Source organism: Coturnix japonica, chromosome 7 (genome assembly GCF_054131305.1).
Source record: "Coturnix japonica strain WE chromosome 7, WE-NBRP24, whole genome shotgun sequence".
In the NCBI taxonomy this organism is placed as follows: Eukaryota; Metazoa; Chordata; class Aves; order Galliformes; family Phasianidae; genus Coturnix; species Coturnix japonica.
The window spans coordinates 21,861,469-21,886,977 of record NC_140669.1 but is presented as its reverse complement, the minus strand read 5'-3'; the positions used below and the strand labels follow the sequence as shown (position 1 = coordinate 21,886,977).

The 25,509-nt window shown below is 41.2% G+C and overlaps 1 protein-coding gene across 3 annotated transcripts in view; it reads left to right on the top strand.

The window, feature by feature from the left end:
- The window catches only part of PARD3B (par-3 family cell polarity regulator beta), a 359,537-nt gene that overhangs the window by 285,863 nt on the left and 48,165 nt on the right, over positions 1–25,509 (top strand). For all 3 annotated transcript variants that reach the window (XM_015868265.2, XM_085553339.1, XM_085553340.1), the window contains one exon: positions 25,038–25,173. In XM_015868265.2, the coding sequence (XP_015723751.2) occupies positions 25,038–25,173 (136 nt within the window). The remainder of the gene's footprint in view (positions 1–25,037; positions 25,174–25,509) is intronic.

The following is a 25,509-nucleotide window of genomic DNA, read 5'->3' as shown; positions in this document are numbered from 1 at the left end:
CTAGAGCACCACAGACCCAGTTCACAATGCTGTTTGCATAATAATGTCCTCTTTACCTCCAATTGTATCTGGCATCTCAGGGATTCTTTTGCCTTGGGTTCTTGGGGATTTTGCTTTGTCTTATTTTCAACTGTTGTGTAATGTTCTTCTGCAGTGTTCCACAATTGCTGATTTTCATTCCAACGATGACTATATTCAGTGAAATGGATTTAATTTTTTGTGTATATTTTGCTGAAAGCTTTGAGATTCTTAACTAAGAGAGATGCTATATAAATGTAAATTGTCCTTATTAATGAATATAGTGAAAGCATTAGCATGATCAGTGTATTCTGTGAATGTTAACATGGTAAAAAAAAAAAAAAAAAATAGCTAGCAGAATCACACATTCCTTTGTAAGTCAAGCATTTTTCTGTTTATTTCTAATTAGCCACAATTTTCAGTAATGCAAATGCCACCGTGGAGGATGGTGCAGCCTGGAAAGGCACCTCGTGCAGCTGGGGAGCTTGCAGGGTCTGTGCTGTGGCCGCTGTACGCTCCCTCAGCTCTCACCAAGGCTGGGCGATCTGCAGCCCATATGTTCCCAAAAAGAGTGGGAAGTCACATCTCTGAGTTGAGTTATCAAGGCTGTACCGTGACAGTGCTAAGTTGCACCGTGGCAGAGCCTAGGTGTCAGACCAAAGCCAAAAGAGCATATGTAAAACACTTCTATCACTTAAATGTCAGGCATGTCACGTGTTGTAACCCTTTCTCACGTTTTGAATAAGCAACTTCCTCTTCTTTCCTCCCCTGAATGTGGTGCTGTCAAGTATATCCAAACACTCCGAGCACATCTCCGGAAAGGTTCTAGAGACAAGCTCAACTTATTTGCTCAGCCCAGAACTATGAAACGTTTAAAGTCTGATGCCAGACTCATTGCCAAGTATAATTCTTCATTTATTTATGTGTCTTATCTTGAGGAATTTCAAAGTGCTGTTCTGACAAAAATGAATACAGCTTTCCTTTGTTTAGCAAGAATACATTTCAGAGCTGTATCTTGTTGCAGAATAAAAAACAAAAGGAAAGAAAGAAATCACTGTTTTGTTGCATAGGAGTAGAGCCCAGAGCCTCAGTCTCCTCTGCTTTTCCGTTTTTGGAGGTGCAATGTTGAGTCCCACTGTGGAGGATCTTATGTGGAAGATCTTATCCCACCATGGAAGACTCAACAATGTTAATTAATTAATCAAAAAATGGATCTTTCTCATTTCAGCGTAAAAGTTTCCTAATGGAAAAACTGTACTCTCCCAGAAGGTACTGTCTGCCAAAATACAAAGTTGAAAATGAGGAGAATGATCCCTGTGCTCCCCACATCTCACTCTCAGAACCCATCAGTGGGGCCAAGGCACACTGAGTGATGTGCCATGTCTAGAAAGGACCAAAGGCACATACTGCTGTGTATGTCCTGATAGCTAAAGGCTACAAGTAAGCTGGGTGTCAGCCTGAAGGAGAGAGCAAAACGGGTCCAGAATTTTGAAATTTAACAAGCAGTATTTTTTTCCTAAAGGCCAAACTAAACACTTGCATAGATACTTCATGTCTTGTTGAAAGCAAAGTCTTCAGAATCCAGAACTACACAGACAAGGCTTTGTTCAGAAAGTTGGAGTTCATTGTTTCCCATTACAGTGTGCCATGGGCATTGCTCACTGTCCGTCTCCAGCACCTTCTATAGCTGAATAGAAAACAGTTACCCATTGCTATAGGAGCGGGTAGTCTTCTACTCAGGAGTAGTTACACTTTAAGGTGGAAACTCTGAAAGCATGGTAGAAATGGAATGGAGACTTTGTAATTTCTAAGTACCCTTTGCTGTTCTTGTCTTCTAGCAAAAACAAACAAACAAACACACAAAAAAAGCAGAAACAATGCTTGGCAGATTACTCTTTTTCTGACTGGTATATTTCTGACAACTGTTAAATTCAAAGCTGCACTGGCAGGTATAGCAGAGGTTCAGTGGTGTGTGCTCAGCAATCCAAAAACCATCCAGGCTGCCAGTTCTCCAGGAGCTTAGGTTGCACTGTTCTCTGCATCTGGTACTGTTTTCGTTTCCTTCCTCAGAAACGATGAGTGGCTACTGCAAGCTCACTGTGCTAACTAGAGAAAATACTGAGTAACAAGACCACCTGAGACACTTTTAAATGAGCCCTGGTTTTGTTTCCTTGCTGTATAGGAAAAAAAATGTATTGGTAGCATTCAAGATAAACTGCTTTCCAGACACAGTTCAAAGTGCTGTTTCCCAGGAACTCCTCATCCAAATGCCTCCAGCTCTGAGAGCCCAGCCCTACTGTTCACTTCTCATGGACACCCCACATTTCATGGAACTCAGGTGACCCTGAGCATTTTACAGCGTATCTAAACAGAAAGACAAGGTCAGATTTTAACCAGAGCAGAACTGCTGCTGCTGCTGTGTAATATGTACATGCTTGTTTGAGGCCATGCATTCTTCAGCAGAAATAAATTCTTTTAGGAATGGTCACAAATCTGCCTACATGCATCCTGCCTGCTAGGGTTTGCATTTGGATCACCTCACTTATTGACAGATGTGTAAAATTTTATATACTGCACTCCCATAACTCCCTTGTGACTGTCCTGCTGCAGATGCTGGTGAGCCTGAGCTTTGGCAGCTGTGTTAAGCATTCATATGCATTCAGAGGGTTTTTTTTTCCCCTCCAGCCCTTTCTTTCCTTATGTGATATATTATTGCATGGAATTATTTTACGTTAATTTTCCCTATTTATTGGTAATGTCCCATTCTTTCTGTTGTTTGAATGCAAATGCAAAAGATAGGTCCCTGGAGAAAGAGCAGGTCTGTTACTGGAAGATGAGACCATAGCAGAGGATACGGACTGAAATGCAGATGGTGTTGTCAGCCTCTTAAATGTACAAATAAAGACAAAATGAGATCGTCCGTGCAGCTGGAATGAAATCATATGGCCTTGCATGTGTTCCTGCCATAGTGTATTTCCTAGTGTGAGCAAGAGATGCTAAATTCTGCTGTATGCAGGATGTTGTTTGACCAAAAGCTTGTACTTGTTCCATTAATCAGCAGTAGAATAACATTTGTATGTATTGACTTTTCTCTGCACAATAATTTTTTTTTTCCTACTAAACACCATTTAATTTTAAATGCTAATATGTGTGTGGTTAATTAAGAGGCCAGAATTGACTATAACATTGGTAAGCTCCAAGGAAGAGAAAGGAAGATCATTACGCTTCTGCTCATAGATAGCTATTTGTGAACCAGCTGATAATGTGCAAAATTAAAATTTCGTAAGTGGCATTTTAAATGAATGGTTAATGGCTGAAGATTAATTAAACAGTCAGAATTGTTCAAAAGAGAAGCTGTTGAAATCTTGTTTATAGGCCAGTCACTTGCATGCTTAAAGTGCAAACTGTAATGGCGTGTGGTATTTCCATTTAGCAGGCAAGTGACGTAACTTGGGTAATTTCTTGAACAAGGAAATCTACTTCACTGGATATGTTATGTAGATGGATAGATGTAGCATCGTGTAGTGTGTTTTCCTCCTCCTAATTAACAATTGTCTAGTAGCAGTGCAGGCAGCGAAATGCAAAATCCTCTGGGACTTGGTAATCCCAAATAAAATTGCTAAGTCTTTTTTTAATTAAAGTGTAAGGGACACGGTTAAATGTGATGTGATTCTGTTTCCCTGCTCTCCAGTAGCCTGTTCTACTCCTTACACTTTGAGATTTTCCAGGTGCCCAGCTTTTCATTGCTTCAGGTTGTCTTCTAGTCAGCGTGAATCTCCTCAGCCCATCATTCGCCTTGCAGAATTGCTCTAATTAAGGAGAAAAGGCTATGTTTTCCATCAGGTTTAGTCTGTACTGCAATTCAGGTTAAATGACAGATGTTACCGTAGTCCTGTTTCCCCGACTACAGAGAAACAACAAGCAGAAGGTCTGTATGTTGTTCACAGTTACGAGGCTTATTCTTCCACTGAGTCGTGTTCCAAGAAAGTATTTATCTTCTGTTTTCCCCTGCTCAGCCCAGTTCCCAGCTCTTTTGTTAACTCTGCTGGTTTTCCTGGGGTTTCTATCATTTTGTCTACTAGCTTCAGGATATACTGGAAGCTCAGAGGAAGCCCTGATGACTTTACCTTGTGCAGGCTTTGCTGTATAGCTTACTGTGAGGTGAATATCTGTTGCTGACCTCAGGGAACTCACTCTCTGTCCAGAACAGTGAGTTTCGAAATCTCTTAAGGTTGTTTTTTTTGTTGTTGTTGGAGTTTTTTTGTTTTTTTGTTGTTGTTGTTTTTTTTTCCAGTTCCTACTAGTTAAATGGAAGGAAAAAGTTCACTGTGGAAATAGCCTTGGTTTAGTGAAACCAATCAGTAGATGAGGGTGTGGGATTTTGTCTGTACATACCAAGACTTGTGTGTGACTGTCCGCACATTTAGATTCCAAGTGATGACATGAGCTCACAGCAAGCTCTTCCCTGACTTTTCACTTTGTTAAGATAAGTTATTGGCTTCTGATCACACTATTTTTTAAGAACAGTGGAAGTTTAACTGCTTGCATCCAGGCTAAGTGCCTAGGTCTGTACAGTGCTCACATGGCCCAACTGTTCAATTTACAGTGGAAACACACAGTTCAACTTGCAGTGGAAACTGCAGGTCTCGGTACTTTTGTTTCAGTGAAATGACTTAGCTCTCAATAGAAGATATGAATAGTATAAAATGTGAGATCTAACAGGGCCACAAATCTGACCTGGGAGTGAGTCAATGGAAACCTACTTGTGGAGAGTTCAAGCACCTAATAGCAGGATAAACCAACTGCTCTTAAGCAGAGCTCAGGAGCTTGCCTCCCTACTGAGGTCAAGATGCTGCTGGTGAGAGGTTACCCAGGTACTTAGTAAGCACTGCTGCTGGCAGCAAGAATAGACAGAAGCGTGAACCAGAGATTATGGTCAACAGAAAACCAAGAATTTATGTTATTTGAAAAGCTGAAAATCACTCAATATTGTGCATGCAAAAATATTGGAAGGACTGAAGAAATGTGATGGAAATGGCTTAATAGGCAACAGGATGCAGAATAAGAAGGAAATAATTGTGATTATTGTCTGACAGCTGTGCAGAGCATGCAGTCGATGGCAATCTCTAAAATGTACTTTTCCAATCCATGATCACAAATAAGTCTGCTGATAGAGAAAGTGATGCTAGGGGATGTTGTATGCTCTGAAAACACTTATTTCATCAGCTCAGTTCTTCTGATGTGGTTAAGTCAGTATGTAGTCTGGACCTCTGTGACTGCCCTTACATCCCTGGAAGGAGGTCTGGCACCGCATGAATCTCACACATGCAAGGGCTGATGAGTGGTTTGTCTGGCAGGCCACATAGCTACAGATCATTTGTTGACATTGATCAGGGTACCTGTATCGATCCTGGGATGGTCTAAGAGAATTGTGACTTTTGTGGAGAGCGCTGTTCATAAAGAACGAACAAGTAACTTGTCTTTAACTGCGTTGTGGCCTGCGTCTGAGAGAAAGTGAGGTCTTTCATTAGGACAGAGGGACGTGAGGAATTGATGTTGCTTCGGGTAAGTGCAGTGGTTATCTTCTGTTATCACTAACGTGTCCTGGATTTCTGGGGGCCATTTGTTAGAAAGCAGTGGAGGTGATTGCATGAAACGTTTTATACTCTCCAGCTGCCTGCAAAACAAGTAGCTGCCTTCATTATTCTTTCTCTTTATTTTATTTTTATTTTTACAAAGTCAAACTGAAGCAGAAAACAACAGCAACAACAACAGCAATTTATGATAACAAGAAAGAGGACTGTGTGTGAAATACCACTAGGAAGTGCTAAAAGTTGAATTGATTTAACATACTTGTACAGCAGTAAGTGTCCCCTTCAATTAATTTCCCTTTCTTGTTTCTCTTCATTTCCTTACTGCTGTGGCACTCAGTCAGTGTGACACTGTGACATTCCCCCAGTGTCACCTCCTCAGCTGAATCCTTACACTGGGAGATGGTAACCCTTTCCCTCCAGAGACTTGGTAGCAGCAAAGAGAAACAAGAAAGAGCCAGCTAGCGTTATAACACTTCAAACATCATCTTATTGTTCAGTCTCTGATGACCCAAATTTATGGTTTAATTTCTCCATTCACTTAAATTTTAATCTTAAATAGTGGTGTTATTTTTCCAGCATAATAGTATCTTAGGGGCATTTCTTCACAAACCAGTATTAACTGGAAAATGTCCTTCAGCTCTGGAGTTTATCTGTTGTAAACACTTCTGCCCTTAAGCTTTGATGTCTACTTAGTCCTGGTTACGGTTATTACCTTGTAAATGGAAGTCAACTGCAAATGATCATTACGGTATTTACATAAAATGCATGGAAACCAATTATCGTTCGCCGGGCTCTGTAAGTTAAAGCACTGGACTTCTTTCCAGTGCAAGTGTTGGGCAGCCTAGCAATTGAAAAGGGAAGCAACAGCACACCTTCAGAGGGATAGCAACAGGTTTAAAATGCGTTCTGTCAGTGGGGAAGGAGGTTGCAGCTGTTTTCTGTGTCACTATCGCCATAATGCTCAAATTACCCAAATTACAAGCAAACGGTCGGCAGCCCTTAGCCCGAATAAGGTACTGTTTTCTTCCTTCAGCATTTTCTGCTGTCTCTCACTTGGAAAGAAGCAGGAGGCAGTTACTTTATGCTGTGGCGCACAATGGCAATGTTGAGGCAGCAGCTGCTTCAGAGAGGGAGAGTAAAGGGGACTGGGGGGAAGGAATTGATCTTTTCCTCCTTTACTCTGTAAATACCACTGTCTGCCCCAGTGCTGATGCTTTGACCTCTTTGCTACGGAGCTTGAAAGGTCTCTCACACTTAGTGACATGCTGTGGCTCCAGACCTGAACAGGCAGAAGTCATTCTCTTTCTTGCAGCTGTGCTGCAAATAGGTTATCAATCTAAATATGATAAGTGCTTGGGTATTCCTCCTCAAATTTACACTCATTCGTCTAAGTACTGGTATTTTTTATGTGTCTGTGTGGCTTTGGAAATGATTAACAGTATTCCTTCATACCTTTTAGCCTGTTATCTGCACCCTGCCCGCTATCTCATTACTATTAGCCATAGCAAATACACCAAATGGCTGAGCAGCTTCATTGTTCTGGTGGTTTTCTTTTGAAGACCGCAGTGCACAGATACATGTTAATTTCCCTTTTGTGTTGAAACCTGCCTCCGAGGAATAAGATTACCAGTATTCAGTCTCTGGTCAGTGAAAACACTGAGGTCTGATATCTTCTGAGCGCTTTGTCTCAGTTCATGTTTCTAGTAGCCCAGTGCATTTATAGAAGCGGTCTCCTTTTCTGTGATGCCCATGGACCTTCAAATTACTGTCCCCTGCCTTTAGGAAAATGTTTTTAACATGCTTTCTAAGTGCTTTCCTTATTCCTGGGGTTGAGGAATGATGCATATAGACACCTGCTCTTATGAGTGGGTGGAAATTGAAAATCATGCCAAGAACAAATGCTGTTTGGCAGAAGTGTCGAAATACACATTGTTTAGTGTGTGGCATAAGCAAAAGAGATGATGTTAAGTCTGTGGGCCCTAGTTGGATGAAGTCATTCACTTGTGGGTTTTTAACTTCTCTCCTAGCAAAAATGAGTGCTGTTATCAGAAGAGCACTGTTAAGAAGGTACTGGTTTCCTCAACAACATTGAAAGATCTCTAGGAAGCTGTGGGCACTGAAATCAGTGCAGTTTCCTTCCAGCTTTCCAGCAGAGCCACACCAGTGGTCAACTTAACAGCAGGCCATCCTGACCACAAAGGAAACAGGTTTCTTTAAAATGAGTCAGGAAACAACCGATTCATTTATAGGTAACAAATGGGAGTTTGTGTTTACTGGGTAGAGATCTGACAGTTTGCATTTGCATTACATACATACTTAAATAAATTCAGTGGTGTACGCTTCATTGCTATAGCTGTTGGAAGTAACACGTGGTAGTTGCTGTGTATGATAGGATAGCAGCAGTTGCCACAGTACATAAAAGGATACAAGAACAGATGAAATCATTAATGCTTTCATATTGTATCCTGTCTTATTTCCAATATGGTAACGTGCCTGGTACCTAATGGGGCATATCTTTGTGAAAAACAGCAGGTATGATGTTCTGGAAAACATGAAAATTTGCAACCTTATATCAGAGGCCAAAATAATATTTTGGATCTGATATTTAAAAAAAAACAACAAAGTACAAATTGTGTGTCATTGTCACTGTTACATAAGCTAGAAACTGCAAATTTATGTTGCGCCATTTGAAAAGCAAATGATAGCATGTGGATTTGTGTCTGTTCTTCAGAAGGAAGAGTGATGTGCAAGTTCTCTTTCCATCAGAGTGGCAAAATTTCTGTTGATTGAGGTGGGAAATCTGAGAAATCAGAAGTGATTCCTGTGTCTGGTTCTCTCTGAAAGAATGATGAAGTGACATTTTCTTCTTTGTTTTGTACTTGTTAGTTTCACAGGCAGATTATTGTAACTTGAGCTTTTTTGCCATACTTCTACACGACTGTTTTTGTTAACCACTTTAGCCTCTTCTTTGCATCACGCTATTGACAAAATGAGCTTTTTTGTCATTTTACCCCAAAGTTTAGAGCATAGAATACAGAAGAAATCCATACAAAAAAAAAAAAAAAAAAAAAAAAAGTCTAAAACATTAATTGAACTAGACTACAGCATTTAAAGTAACCTATTCTATCGTCCATTTACCTCCCACATGAAATGAAAACTCTATTTTGATCTGAACTGTCACAGATAATTTCTGCACATAAAACACATCCAGAGACAGCTTTCAAATGGAGTTGTCACTTCTTATTTAGCAGGCTGGGGACTCTCTATTGTTGTCAAACCCTCTTTGCAAAAGCATCACTAACACACTGATATGCGCAGTTGTATGTGAGAGGAGGAATGGTTGCACAGCCTCTGTGAAACAAAAAATTATATATAGGTGCTGGAATCATAGGAGAGAACATTTTAAGCTATTTTTAAGCAGATTTTCATACTGTATACTGTGTGATGTTGTGGATATGGATTGGTTTTTTAGTTCAGTGAGGTTTTAGTGTGAGTAGTCATGATTAACATTTAAAAGCTACTAACCAACTTTCTGTTATTTTCCCTGACCTCTGTGGGACCAGCTCTAATCTCTTCACAAATTTCAGAAATTCTTAAGCAAGTTCAGTGGGGATCTCTCTGAACTCTGAGGACAGAGCTGCTGCTGCAGGGCATGTTGCTGCTCTGATGCAGAGGCAGAGCCATAGGCACTCTTTTCTGTGTGGCTCTTCTGTTGATGGCTAGCATGGCCAGATGACAGGACTAGCTGGGAAGACCAGCTATGTCATTATAGATGACAGCTTAGAAGCTGAAAAATAACACTGTGGACTTAAGTTTCTTGTAACATTCAGTTTGCCCTGAAACTTGATGAAATTGCATAAAAAAAAATTTTCCCCTTGGCTTCACCTGTATTCTCTGAAGATCACAAAATAGACTGCTTCTACACTGGGGTTAAGGGTGAAGACTGATTAGTGTCTTTGCTGCTGTGTCCACAACTGCTCTACATGGCATTGAACAGTGCTCTTGTCATTATGGTAAAATGTAGACTGGCAGACTGCTCTTCTTTCCCAGTCCTGCAACCACAACTCAGATAGAAGATATCTGCTGATCTGTCTAAGAGGCATGACTTTGTCAAATCTAGAGGTATGTCTGGAGTGACACACAGGTGAGGCCCAAGAAGCAGGGCCTCATGTTCCCCCATCTGCAGCCAAGGGTGCTGAGCAGCAGGGATGGATGGAATCGCCTGATGCAGTGTGGAAACGCAAAACTAGAAGTGAGGGCCCCAGGGTAGGTGTTCAAAGCCAAGGGATCATGTTTGGCAAATAAGTGAGACAGAGTGGAAGTCATTCTGGTTCCTGAGCTGCACGCCAGCGGAGCTGAGGGTCACTGCTCAGTAAGCCTCATACCCTCTCCTGGAGAGGGACAGGATGGTGAGTGGGCTTCTCTGGTCCTGCTTTTGCCTGCAAATGTATTGAATTCATCAATCAATTTTAATTGCTATCCTATGGGGAGCAGTGAATTAGACGGAAAAAAAAGAAAAAGTAATTTTGTATATTAATGGGGAATATACTTGAGTGCTGAAGAGTAAGGGAAAGAAAAATTTCATGGTCTCTGTGGTTAAGTGAGTGGTAATGCACCCCCATGGGGCTTTCAGATGTTGGCCATCACAGGAAAAATCCAGTAGATATAAGTGATCTATCCTGCTGGAGTGAGGCCCCTCCAGCCTGGCCCTCACTGCAGATGCTGGGAAGGTCGGTGCTTGGTGACCTCTTAGAAGCAGACTTGGGCCTCTTTCCCCCTGTGCTCCAAACCAGCATACTGATGGCCTGCTCCAGTCCAAAGGTGACTCCTTGGGTTAATGTCGACGTGTTCTGCTGAGAGCACAGTACCAACCAAAAGAGCCTCAAAGCCTGCTTTTCTGCCTTAAAAACACTAAGCAAACATGTCCTGCAGCAATGTCAATTACTGGCTCCTGGGAATGCACCTCAGCAACGGTCACGCCCTCATTTCAAAGGCAATATGTTAGGCTATTATGTGAGCAAATACAGTGCACATCAGTGAAAATCCATTGATGATGATGAATTCTGGTTACTGTTGGCTGCAGCCAGATACAGGATGGTGAGTAAGGGGTAAAACATTAGCCCTTGAGCCCTGTAGGTTCTTGTTGTAAACAGGTCAGAGTTTCCTAAGAGCTCAAGCAAAACATGAAAGAAAAAACAAAAGCTAGAGATAAGACTCGGGGAAGAGACAGAAAAACAAGGAGGCAAAGAAAGCAAAAGGAATAACAACAACAACAACAAAAAATACTTGAGGGGAAAAGAGTAAAATGATCTTTAAAAGGGAAGGAATTAATAAATAGTAAGAAAAAGACTGAAAAATAGAAAGAATGCCAGGAGCTTCTTTATGGGAGGTTTGTGTAGAGAAGAGTTGATTCAGGTTTGGAGAAGTCCAAGAGTTGTAGAGAAAGCTGAATTGTTTGATTATTTTGAAACCTTCAAAGAAAAATATACAGGAAAGCTGTGAAAGAAAGTAGCTGCTCAAATTACTCTTGGTCTGCTGTAGGGTCTGTATGTTTGAAAACACTGTTGTGTCATCACTGTTTTAGGGTCCTGATTTTGATTGTTGAAGTGGATTAACCTGTATGAATGTGAAACATTTCAAGGTTTTGTTGCGGTATCTTCATTTTTGTAAGTACTTTGTATTCACATAACATGATGCAGTTAACATGCCTCCTTCCAGTAAAAAACATAGAGTTCCAGAGACATCTTGTCTGTAGATCAAGGCATAGTGCAGTTCCCCATTGTTATTATAAATATGCTTTTGTGAAAATACAGGCAATTTCAGCTCCTCTCATTTCCAGAAACTGGTGCAATCATGGTGTGCTTTGTGTACCTGCATATTGAGTTGCCCAATGCAGACAGGTGGTGCTTTCTGTACGTGCTTCCTCTGGCTGATGCTACCAGACAAACAAGTGTCCCTTGCTGTGCCATCACCGAGTGTGGTGAGCAGCAGACTCCCACTGTGCCCAGAGTGGCCCTGCAGTCCTGCGCCTCTGCCAGGATCCTGAGAACGTGTTTCATCCTCAGCATCCATGCTTTCTGCACTTATCTTGTTCCTGTTGCAGAATAGAGGTGATGCCAGAAAAGCTTTGGTTCCGTGGTCTTGGCTCAGAATGTATTAACCATTAGCTGCTGTCCCCTCATCTTTCAGGCCTTTGCTTTTAGTATTCCCTTGTCATATTCCTTGCGTCATATTCCCCAGGCTGAGATTTCTCATTATTTTATAACAAGGAACCTCTGAGTTTTTCTGAGATGCCACTGATCTGGTGTTAACAGCTGGGCCCAGCAGCAACATGCAGTGGTAACCATCCACATGAGATTTATATGAACTTTTCTTCTGTTTGCTTCTGGTAGTGCTTTAGCGGTATGATCACAGTTATGTTCACATCATCCATCATTAAATGCCTAACTTAAGAAACAAGGATCTTCATGGCAAATGTAGAGGTACGCTGCCCTCCAATGAGAGCAGAGCCTTGTGTTCTCAGGCTACAGCTGGGTTACCTTGTTTATCTGTTATTCTCAGGTTTGTTTTTTTCAAGTGTTTTGGTGTGAGGATTTGAGGCAGCACCAATACTTCTGTGAGAAATTTACAGTTGAGGCTTATGCGGTGCAGGAGAACTGAGCAGCAGTCCCTGGCCACAGACCTGCAGTTTTGGAAGTGACTGAGAGGAGCTATGGGTGTTTGGGCAAAGGATGGACCGGACCATCCCCTCCCCTCACCTGAGGAAGCTGCCACTGCCAGGGGAAGCTTTCATGACTGCAGGAAGCAGCTGCTTCATCCACATGTCTCTCATTAGGGGTGGGAGCAACAGTAACAGTGTTATCAGTGTGGGCCAGCTCTGAGCAGTGGTCCCACTCCTGCACTAAACATCTTCCCCCACCCTAAAAATTCTGTTTTATTCCCACTCTCATCCCTTCTTCCCTCACACCAGCCTATGGAAATCTCCACTGCCTTCCCCTGAAGCCTGCTTTGCCAGTGCTGAATTGCATTTTACTACCCCACAGATGAGAACAAAATAAACTACTTTATCCTCCATCATTTGGGCAGCAAAATGCAATTTGCTGGTGTTGCTGCAGATCTCGGAGCCAGCCGTGGTCTAGAGGCTTTTATCACTTCGCAATCTAATCTACTGGATGCCTCTTGCATTGGAAGAAAATGCTTTTTAAGGCCAAAAAAAGGCTGTGTATTTATACATGCATAAGCCCACAATGATATACGTGTTCTCGTATATCTATGTATGTATGTACATATGTCTATATAAATAAAAAATACATGTAACTCTTAGGAAGTCCACACCTAACTTGCTAATGTCAGCTATGGCTGATAGACAGCTAAGTCAGACTCTTTTTATAGTCCATTTCTAAAATGAAACCATAAATTTTAAAGCCAGGCTTCATCATTGCAGAGAAAAAAGCTTTTCCAGTCTATTGATGAAATATAACATTTGATAGGATTTATGAGGCCCAGATTCGGGAGGATCATTTGCAGAGCACTTAAAGCTGCTTTTTCCTGCCCTTTGCCTTCCCTCCTCCCAAATACACATACCAAAAAAATCCATTAGTAATGAAAAATTATTAAGGATGATTTTTCTTGATTCCATACAAATGTCAATTTGAGAGAGGAAAAGAGGAGGAAAACAATTGCAGGAAAGCCATGCTGACTATACAAAAGGAATACAAACTTTTGCTAATAAATACACAGCGTGATTTGATGTAATAGAATCATTTGTAACGTGTGTACACCTACTTTTAATAACACGAGGTGGATTTTGTTTTTTTTATCACATAAAGAGATGCTCACAAACCAATCATGTGAAGTTCAAAATAAAAGTGACCAGCTTCTTGGTGCCTTGATAAAGTTTCCTTCTGACTTGTATTATTAGAGTGGTAGTTTCAGAGGAAAAGCATCCTCAGTAACTTGTGATCACAGTATCTGTCAAATGGTAGGAAATGAATAAAACTGCTAGACAGCATCAGATTTATTAACAGCTCTAAGAAAACCAAAATTAATGCATTTTCTCATCTTTGATGGGCTGAAATGTCCATGTGCTGTACTTATCTTAATGGACAAGTGAAGGAAGTAGCACTCATCAATTAAGTCTCTCATTAAGCTGACTACAGCTTAATCTGGAGAGTTTGCAGGAGGAGCTCTGCCCTTACCGGACTGTGCTTCCAGGTGCTTGCAGTGGCCTCAGGCAGCTTTGTGCTGCCTGCAGGGCTGGCAGACCAAGCTGGGGGCCAGGGGCTGGCAGTCTTGGAAGGCAGGTTGGGGTCAGCCACACTAACCCATACAGCTGCAGTTACAACAGGAGGTGTTGGCCTGGCTTCCACTAGAAAACTCTATTTCCTCCCTTTAATAACCAGCTTTCAAATGTTTGGGTTGAAAACACTCATATAGGAGGTGTGCTGGAGCTGAATTGCACTGGAACATGATGACAGCTGTGTTGGGGGGCCAGGAGGGAGAAGATGAGGGGTTGTTTTGTCTATCTAAAAAGTAAAAATAAGCATATGATTCTTTCACTAGGAAGCTGTAGGCTTTCCATACTGTGAGATAGGGGCTTTATATTTAGGAAGGGAACATAGCCCAGTCTTGTACCAGACTGTGCCTTTTGCCACCCTTTGAACACAGACAATTTGACTAAATTGTAAGACTGAGAGTACTTCCCACACACAGGATGGAAACTTGGCTGCTGACTTCACCAAAAGCACTAGCCCTGCACTGCTGGAGCCTAGACAGACATTCCCAGCAGTAGGTTCTCCTGGCTGTAGGGCCTGAAGGTTCCTATGCAGCATCGAAGGATGTGGGGTCCTGGGTATGTCATATCCCCTTGCCCTTATGAGCTGCCTTTTGGTGAGGGATAGGGTGAGCTGAGGTGAATGCAAAATCCTAAGAAATGCCAAGGACAGTCATAGGGACAGAGAGAAGGCCAGGGAGAACAAAGCAAGTTGTATGGGAGGAGCTGAGTCAAGGCAGCATGGGAGTCTGTGGGTGGGTGCCAAAGCAGAGGGATGTCTTGCCTTTCGATGCCTTGGTGCTATAAACTTTGTGTTCTGTTAGTGTGTTATGCATGATTGCATGTATGTGAAACAATGCAGGAGGGAAGAAGTCATGCTGGGTGTCCCAAGCTACCATCAGTCTGATTGTTTACTGGAAGACTGCTTTGGGAAATGTTTCTGGGAGATGATGGAGTTCAAGGAGTGAAGGCGAAATGCTGACCCAGATGTGTCAAAGAAGGTGTTTCTGTGCTAGAGCAGCCTGCAGGGCAGGGATGCACTTGTATGGGAAGTGGTGAGGGGCTGAGGAAATTAGCATCCTCAGCTGCAAAATACAAAGAGAAAATTCAGAATATCAGGGAGAGGGCAGAGAATGAATGGAACAAGAGAAAACAGATGTGAAAGAATATGTAAGTTGTCTCTCTAAACACACCGGTTGAAACCACGTGAGCAAATGTAGATAGTGAAGCATGGAGAATGAGGGACGGTGTTTCCTTCTCGTTTGGAAGAAAGGAGAGGGGTCATTCAGATCTAGATGTGTGTCTGAACCAGAATACTTGCTTTACCACGTCTGATTTGTTCCAACCAAATGCAAGGTACAGGCTTACTCCTCTTTCAGGTGAGATGTATGAGGAAATGACTGTGTCTAGTGTGAAGATTCCATGGCTTTGCTTTTTTCCATTTGGATTTAATGGTTTTCAGTACAGTTACTGAAAAGGAATAGGTTGTGTACCTTCCACCCTTGAAACTTAATAATCCACCCCCACTTCCTCAAGCTGAAAAGTGGGAGCCCTTCGGAGGTTCAGCACAGCTGCAGCCATAATAGGAAGGAGCGAGAGAAGCTGTGCATGCCTGGAAGTCCGGGAGCTTCCATGGGCTGTGTCATAAAAAGTAATAAAGTTACACTGCTAATTTAGGCCCTTGAGGGCAGATAAATTTCTCTGAAATACAGTTCAGCTTGTAAAATGTTTAATTCTGTTGATGCAGAGCTTTTGATGAAAACTAGCCGAAGGGAACGTGTGCTCTCCAGTCAGCGCAAACGAGAGCAAAGCAAGTGTGCTGTGCAGAGCTCAGCTGCATGATGGGCTGCCCAGGAGGGAGGGCAGGGAGGTGCTGCTGGAGTGGGCAGGGTGCCTTGAAGGCAGCAGAACTTCACAAAATCCATCAACTGCTTCAGCATCTGGCAGGGTTTCTGTTGAGCAATAACCACAAGCTAGGTTTGCCATTTATAATTCCTGAGAGAAGCTGCTGGTAACTGTAGTTTTGACTTTTGAGCGTGTTCCTGTGAAACTGCTCAGATCTCAGTTATCAGTTGGAAATGCTATCCTATCAAGAGAGCTGAAATGAATTTCCCATCAGTGCTGTCCCCGCAATGAGTGTCATAAAATTTTAAGCCCACTCGCACTACTACAGCATAGAAAATACAATTAAGAACATTTCTTTTGCACGACTCTTCAGTGCTTTGTGTGTCATGTCAGAATGTGCTCAGAACAAGGGGACTTTGGGTCTTTATGTTGAAGCTGGAATGATCCAGAAAGTGTGTATGGATTATGCTCCCCTCTGTGTGAGACTGTGTGTGTTGCAGGAGTCATTCAGGCTTGCTCAGCAGTGCTTTTATTTTGCTGAGCCTTGTGCTCACGGCTAGTAAAGCATGGGAGAAATGATTTAATTTGTTAGCTTTGCTTTTCTTTATCTTGTAGTTAGAACGTTAAATGTTTTCCTTATAAGGCTTCCATGCTTCACCTTGCATGTGCCAGTGGCTTAATAAGAACATCTGCTGTCTTTCTGTAACAAATCCAATGATTTTTCTATGCACGTATATTCAGTTGTACATATAAATAGAATCCAGGCACTGTTAGATGCATATGAAAGCGTACGTCAGATTGAAATGGTAACATATGAGGTTTTCTGCAGTTCATTTGTGAAGTATCGAGTTAAAAATGAAGCTGTGAAGTAGCCAGAAAACTTTTTATTTCTGCAGCCAAAGGCATATGTGCTTGTACAGCCTATCCTAATTAGGTCTCCGATAGATTCTTAGAATGGTCAGTATGTCATGTGCTGTATCACTGCCTGAGAGTTGCTTTTTCATTGTACTTGGGCCTTTACACTGCAGAATGTAGGAGTGCATTGCTCCAGATGTCTGGCTCCTTTCACTGATCTTGTTGCTGTCTACAGCAGAATTTGAGTTTTAGCTCCGCAGCGCAAATTCACTTTGAATCTTTGGATACCATTAAACAGTGCAGTACTGCTGTACGTGTGGATGTCTACAAAGTGTGGTGATTGGAGTGGCTAGTTTAAGAGGAGCTATAAAGCAGTTCCAGCTGGAGAGCATTCTTTAGGTAAGCTCAAAATACACTCCAAATTGTCAGCACACTGCTCAGGAAAAACACAAGAAACAAATCATCTTTAGCATTCTTTTCTTCCTTTAATGTGCTTAGGGACAGCGTAGATGGAAGCCAGTCCATTTTCAACAGTTTGCATAAAGTTGTCCCTGGGTTTTGCTTCCATCCTTTAGCTGTTGTGAATAAATGCGTTGCACAGGATTTTTACTCTAAGTATACCTGTGTATTCCTGTGGACATAACACTGTCTGTATTTCAGTAAGTATTGTATGTCTGTCCATTAATATTTGTGTGGAACTGAGAGTGTTGGTTCTTGCAACTTTTAATAAACATTGATGGTGTTACTAGTTTATACAGAACATTCAGTATGCTCCATCAAAATGGCAGGTCTAATTAGACTCCTTGAATTAGCTAATGGATTTTGAGAAAGATAGCTTACAAAGCTCTTACAGCTGTCCAAGATACTCCTGCCATGGCAAAAAGACAAAAGGCCACTGGAAGCTACAGACTCTAACGCTTTAGAGATGCAGCTGACAGTTAAAAAAGATAAATTGCATCTGTATTTTTTTTTCCCGTAAAAGTCCTAATACTGGATTAATGTTATCCTTGTAGCGATCATTCATTAAAAATACCACACACAAAAAAAAAAAAAAGAAGAAAAGAAAAAAAGAAATAAACAACCCAACTTTATAATAAGGACATATATGGGCTGAGATCTATGACCCTGCTACTACACAGATGAGATTGATGAATTAATTTTAACATAAAATTTTTATCTGTAATGGGATTACAGATGCAGACGCGTAGGAGTTGAGGTTTGTGCCTGATTTCTAGCTGGGCCAGATCCTGTAACAGCAATCCACACTGAGGATTCCTTGCTGCCATTTTGCCAATGGTACAAATTTGCATGTGTTTACAAATGCAAAAAAAAAAAAAAAAAAAGAGCGGTGTGAAGCTTCTGGAGGTAATTTCTGTGAGAAAATGGATAGTTACTCCTGGCTTTGTATCCTGGCTTTGTAGTTTTTATCAGAATACGTTTTAGAATGTGGACAGCATAGTCTGCTGTGAGCAAGTTCTCAGATCCTCCACTCTTCCCTCGCAAGGGAGCACAGAAATTAAGACTGTGGTGAATTGTCACCTTCTCTCCCTCTGCTTTTGCTTTGTGTGTGCAAAAGGGAATTCCAGAGGGACTTCTGAACAGTTAATTCATTGGAAGTCTGTAGAGCACTTATTATTTCAGCTTTAGCGGTAGGTTTAATAAACTGCAGTGCAAAAAAGCAAGAGTCTGCAAATGAAAAAAACTGTCTGCCAGTCGTAGGCAGGTGTGATAGCCATTAAGGAATAGAGCTTCATTTCCACACAAGAGTTTAGCATTCAGCATTTGCTTTGTTGAATTGTTAAGAGCTGCTGTAAATGGATTTGGAGGACTGAAAATCTGCTCAGTCTGTTGATGTGACCTATCTATTATAAGCATGCCAGCTGCTTTACATCAGGAAAGTGAAACACCCCCTCCCAAGTCGTGTTGTAATACAAAGTGCCAAAAAAGGCAATTTAAGTACTTTGCCGTGTAAATCCAAAAGAAATTACCTTGGAGAGAAGGCTCTCAATTATGCCTCACACGTGACATCTGTGTGATAGATAAAAGGCATAATTGATATCATCTTCAGCGAAGAAACCAGAAACTGTTTCATTGTCTAGAGGCTACTGAAAATACCAGGAAAATCTGTTTTTCATTATTTTCATTGTGTATTGTTTATAGAGAGTTTGGTTGTTGTCAGCAGCCGAGTCCCTAATCTCCCTGCTCTGCCAGCCCTTTGGAGACACGTGCACAACTCAGATCAGCAAGACGGCAATAAACTGGTCACTTGCCAGAAACAGGCATCGCCATTAACCAGGCCAAACTGGAAGGCAGCTTTTTTTGTTATTAGTTAAAAGCTGATGATTGCTTTTTTGATTAGGCACAACACAGTAGGGGGATGGGCGGGGGAAAGAAAGAAAAAATACTTTTGAAGTGAAGATGACAAACTGGCTTCGATCAAGGAAGCATCTTCCCTTCTTGGAGCAACACACAGCATATCTGCTGTTATGGCAGAGTTAAACCCTAGTGGGCCAACTTTATCTCTCTAAATCAACAAATTAGAATATATTTCCCATTAATTCTGGCCAACTGTATATAGATTACAGAAGGGCGTATTAGAGGTGAGAAGTGTCCCGGGTTGAAATGATGGTGATCAGATGAATGTCTAGGCCATCTGCCATGGCAAACAGGAAAAGGTGTTGTATGTCATGTGAAAGGAGGGAAACATAAAAGGATGCTTTATGTCAAGCCACTGAGAAGTATTTTATAAACAGTTTGGAAAAACTGTAAGTGATACAAATCTGTTGGTCTCAGTCTATGCATAGGTCTGGTGAGGGTTCTGTAAACATATTATGAGCTATTTGGAGAAAGAAAAGGTTAATGGCTCTGCTAATTCATATCATGCAAGGCTCACCCTCCTTCCTTCTTTGTTACAAATCGGTAGGAACCCAAGAATATCATCTTCTTTCTCTCCAGTAAGCTCCTGATGTCAAAGGGTCAGCAGTGATGTTACAGGGTCAATAGGACTCACTTTACATCCAGACAAATGGTAGTCATGTGCTGCCCTAGGAGTCTTTGACCTTTTGGACATTAATGGTTGTACTGCTTTTATGTTAGCCTAAAGAATTGAAAGGTGACAGCATATGTTAGGCTGCAGGACAGTTATGACTTTGTTAAGTATTGTAAAGCAGATACAGAGTATCTGTAAAGCAGGCTCAGAGACTTAAGTATACATGTTCAAACAAACTCAAACAGATGTAAATAGCTTCTTTAGTGTAGTTTGGTTTCTTGTAGTTGATCTGTGATTCTTGGCTTTGTGTTTATATACTTATGGATAGAGCGAATCACATCCATCTATTGCTTCTAGAGGCAGTTCATCCAAACAAACTTTTTAAGGGTCAATGTGGGACTGGGCTCACCGTCTTCCTTCCAGCCACTCTGCACAGGTTTCCTAGTCAAGTGTTCTGCTGGAGCTCCTTTGACACTGATAAGTCTATAATTGGTATGCACAGCTTGCATTCCTGCCCAGACCAAGAAAGCAAGTGTTGTGGAGACTAATAAAACATTTAGATGTGGAGACCATTTGCATGGATCCAGTAACTAGAGAGACATGGCTCTTGAACTGGAACCCTAGCTGAGTGTGTGTAGCTGAAACCCAGGCTGGCCCTACCTGAATATCAAATGATTTCCAGACTTATAAGGCAATGTCAGTGGTGCCAACAAGGACAGGGCCTTTACTGCAGTATCGTTCATTTAGTCAAGTGCATATGAGCAAACGTTCATTTCTTCCAAAACTCTCTTTCTGATGAAAGATGAAAGCTGAAGTACTGTAGAATTACAGTCTTCTCAGTGATCTTCTTTTTGTCACTCTCCATCATTCTTTTTATTCCTTCCTACTGTTGAGGTTGCAGAAGGATCTTCATAAGCAGAGTAATACTTCAGAATAGGATGAGAAGGGCTGGAATTGATAGAGTAATGTTCTAGAATGTTTGTTTGTTACAACTCCAGAATGAAAGTTTTATCCTGAGTGAAATACGTTCTTACATGCTCTTTTGGACTCCCTTCCATACTATATCTGGGCAGACCAGTATGTTCCCTTCAGGATATAAAACTAGGTTTATTTTACAACAAATTGTGAATGAAAGATTGTCCATTCTCTTGAGTCTGTGAATTAAATTGGGTTTGTTTGTTAATGGAAAATTCACTAAAAGACTCTTAAAATAAAAATAAAAATGGAAGCATAAGTAGTTTGTTTAGAGGCTGACAGTCAGCTGGGCAAAATCAGCGACTGAAGTAAGTGGATGGCAAAAAAGCACTGTGCAGTATTAATGGGTTTAGGAAAACCACTGGAAACAAAATGTTTATTGCCTCTTTAAATGTGTGTTTATATACAGCTTTAAGTGGTTCATCGTAGTCTGTACATGCAACACTTGTTTTTAATTTTGTGCTATCTAGAGAGCTGCAGTAAGAAGTCATTAATTTAAAAAATGACATTTTCAACCTGAATGATTGAAATCCAGATTAGCTACTCGGAGGGAGAATAGAGGGGAGATTTTATTGTGTACGACCTGAGCCATCTGTATTAAATGCTGCTGCTGATGTTTTGGTTCTTAGGAAAACATAACTTGTGGTATTGAGAATATCATGTTATTGCTATTTTGCTTCCTCATCTAGCCCTTCTGAGATGACAGGATGGAATTTCACAGTCTTTATTTTATGCAGTGTTGAAGACAGCTCCACAATACATCTGTGCCAAAGTACAGGTTCCACTTTGTTTGGGGGCACCTGTGCCATTTCACATCAGTGCTCCTTGCATTCACAGTAGGCAAGGTGGAACCCATGTTGTGACTTGGGCAAATTCAAGTATAAGGGAGAAAAAAAATTTTTTTCACTTTTTTTTTTTTTATTTTTAAATTATTATTTCCAAAGAAAGGCCATTGCACTATGTGCAAGGGAGAAGTGGGGGGCTGAGAAGTCCATGAGTAAAAGGCACAGCTGGAGGCTGGGAGCATGCTGGGACCAGTGGCACCACCTGTGTGGCTGTGCAGCTCTCTGAACATCATGTAGTGCAGGGACTTGTGTCAGGGCAGTGAGTTGTGCACTACTGTAGATACCACGAGGGCTGTGGTATTTATATCTCCTAAAGGAGGGAGCACTACATTAAATGTAAAGCTGCCATAAAAGAAACCTGTCTGCAGAGCTTACTAGGGTGGATAAAAGCTTCAATAAGGCTCCTTAATATAAATTGACTTTGGTTGGAGTGTTGTTTTTGTATTTCTTCTGTAAGTTCAGGTTCCTGCCACTGTAAGTAGTCACACATCCTAAACGTTTGAACTGGTATTCATTTGCTGTTTCCCCGTCTGAGAACTGCTATCTGATCAAACCAATATTTTTTAATTATGTATTTATAGGCAGATGGGAGAATAGTTTACAGTCAATGTATGATCTTCTCTGCAAACCTTGGAAAATTGTGGGGGTTTTTTTGTTGTTTTTTGTTTTTTGTTTTTTTTTTTAATATTGCCTTATCAGTTTCTTTTTTTTATTACTGATGACTTCATTCTGTTTGAATTCAATGCTTCAGTTTCTTTGGGGTAAACTACTAGATTATGTATGCGATATTTGCACAGTGCTGATTGAATTCATCTGGTGAGTTCGAATGTGGTTCATATATTCACATAATTGTCAGGAGCCAACTTGAAATTCAGAACCGTTTCGTGAGCCTTGCACAGGGCATCATATTCATCTCACATTTCTCGGGAGTGGGTAAAACTTTCATGGTAAGCTAGATATGCAGCTCTTTCAACAGCCAATGTCTTTTGCATTTGTGCTTATAAACAGTGATGGAGAAAAAAATTAGATGTGGCATTTTAACTGTTCCTTGAAAAAATGAAGCTGATCATCCCCATTCCGATCTGCTACTCCCTCCCTCCGATCAAATTCTGAACTTGCTGGCCAGTTCTGACCAGATTTGACTGATGATTAGATGTTCAAAAGATAGAAACTGTGTATTTTTTATGAAAATGAGCAGCCTGCTGGAGGGGCCCAGATGAATGCCCGTGCTGGGGAGAGACTTCACAGTGTGAACTCAGTCCCATCACTGGACACTGGAGAACTCACAGGAGAGGAGCAGAGGAAATCAGGTTTCACAGAGCTGCTTGTTTCCACAGAGATTATGCTTTCCATGTGGTGCTATCTTTCATTCAAATGTTCATAGTGAGATTTTGTACTTTTTATGTGATATGGGAGGGGTTTACCAATGACAAAGCTGTCAGGCCCTTAGTATATATGTATAAAATCAGCTGGATTTCTGCATTTGATCTGCACCTACCTGCTGGCTGGATGGGCCTAAGCAGAGGGAAGTTCACCTATGGGAAATCTGCAGTGAATGGAGAACAAGCTGCTGTTACTCCCTCTCACAGTATTTGACACTTTGCTGGAATGAGTCAGTCAAGCTCAAATTTCATTTAAAAAACAAACAAAAAAAAAACTTAGAGTATTTTCAGTTTACCTCTTAAGCCAAAATAACTGGAGGTAAAAGGGGGATGTGATCTTCAGGCCACCGGCCACAGATGCTGATTCCATTTGCAGAGAGCTGCAGGGAGCAAGCTCAGCTCATCAAATCGGCCATGTTGCAGAGGATCTCAGCATTTCCTTCTCCCAGCTAAGGCGGCTTTAGGTAATGGCATTGGTAAAGCAACAGGAACAGCATTGCACTTTGGGTCTTATCTGCCTGCTAGCAGCTCTAATTAAAGTCTTTATCTGTAGTCACAAGGGAAGTCTGGGGATTTCACAGGTATTGTATTGCTCATGAACAGTGGGGCCAAGCTTCACTGTTCTAAGTGATATCCACCATTAGCTAATACTTAGTTTGAGTATTTTGCAGACTGGAGATGGTTCTCTGCTATTTGACAACAATTCATGCAAGGAATGGAGACATTTATCTGTGGAAAGAGTCATAGGGAAAAGGGAATGTATTGTTTTTTTTTCAGTACTCCACGATGTTTGTGCAAGCTTTCCGCACTGTCTTGGCAGATGATAAAGAAAAATGTCCAGTGTTCTGGAAGAACTCAGTAAGTCAGCCAGAGAAGCTTGAAACCTCAGGGGCTTTGTAGAATAGAGGGGATGGATAGCTTGGGATCCGTGGAAGACAAGTAATTTAATCATTTGATTTTTTTGTGGAAACACACTGGTGCTGCCAGGAAACACTTCCAGCCCTGCGTACTCTGTTGCACTTGCAACCTAAGTGGGATTCCCCTCCCTTGGTAATTAGTTTCAAAAGTAATTTATCCACCATTCTAGATTGCTATTTGCTTTTAGAAAATATGTATTATTTAACTGACAGGTTTATGTCTAATCTTCTCTATGTACTTTTCAAATTCAGTTTGCTGTGCAATTCATACAAAAGGCTTGCCTAGTTTCTGGCCGGTTCTTAGTGGAGTGCAGTGTGACAAGATGTTCCACAGAGCGCATGTGAATAAGTCTGTACTCTCTAGACCATTATTGGTGTAGCAAGGCTGAGGTTAAGAGAATGTATGAATACGTTCTGCAACAACAGCAGTGTGAGTTTAGAAGTTGCCACAAAGAAATCCTACGATTCCCTGTGAATGTCAGTAAATGCTACTGAGCCACTCAGTCAGTGTGCTTCCCAGTGCTGGCTGGAGTAGGGCTGGAAATAGGTCTGAAAAAGCTTTTATTTTAGTCATTTTCATGTGCCTGTATTTTATTTTAATAGAATTCCTAAGTATTTTCAGGATTGTTTTTTAATCCTTCTGATAAACAACATTGCCAGCCTTTACCAAGGCAGCTTGCAGTGTACCCAGCATATAAGTGAGTCTTTGTCAAATTACTGATTAATTACTACCTTTAAAAAAATGGTGTCAGAATTCAGTAGCATGCTTTCCCATCTCTTTTGCCTCTCCTCTGTATTCATGGCTGATGTTTTAGTTCTTGGTACAGTTGGGAGCGAGGTTGTTTTTTGAGATAAAACTTTTTTCTGTGCTTGTCTGTGAATATTGTCTATTTCTTACCTTGAACAAATGTAATTTTAGGGAAATTCCACATTTAGCATGGGAGCAAAAGGGAACATTTTCCTGGCAGCTTATCATCATCATTATTATTAAAATATGATAGCCATTTATAGCTGCTCATAGGAATGTTAAAAGTTTCCTTGTGCTCCCCCATCTGTCTGCATCCATCTGTTGTCTCTTGTCTTGCATTGGAATTGTTAAGTTCTTTGGGCAGGGACAGCCTTTTTTCAAAAGGGGGATCAAATTCACAATTAGGAGTTTTTTAATATGGGAAAGCAAAAATAGGGCTGTTGTGAGCCAGCGGGCGCTATGGAAATTAAGAGTCAAATATTTGCAGTCCATTTGCCTCAGGTGTGAGCACTGCATGTGTGCTGATGTGGGTATCTGGGAATTGTTTTAATATGTATAGATATATGGGTTTTATTTAGCATCTGTTATCTTTCTCAGTGGCTGTGCAGGTGGTGGGAATGCTGACCGAATCCAGAAGTTACGGAAGGAGTACCATCAGGCCAGGCGAGAGGGCTTACCTTTCTATGAGGATGACGAAGGACGAGCACAGATGTCTGATTGCGACCACCGCTGGGTATGTCCACAATGTCCTGAATAAGGCTGTTGCAGCATTCAAGTTTTGCAAAAGAAACTGATACATTTGTATTTTCTAGAAGTCCTCTGTCAGTTTATCATGAATTTGAGGGGCTTACAAAATTGGAGAAATCTTTAATGCTAACCCTTCTACCTCAAGAAAACACTGATAACATGAAAACTTGGCTGAGAATACTGTGCTTGTTTACTGCCTTTGGTCTAGGCCCAGGCTTCCTCTCTCCTGAGGTCCAATATATCCTTGCCAAACTTTGTCACATGTGGTAGCATCAAGGCTTTTCAGTAGGCTTTATGGTACTTCGGATGTTTCCATGGGTTA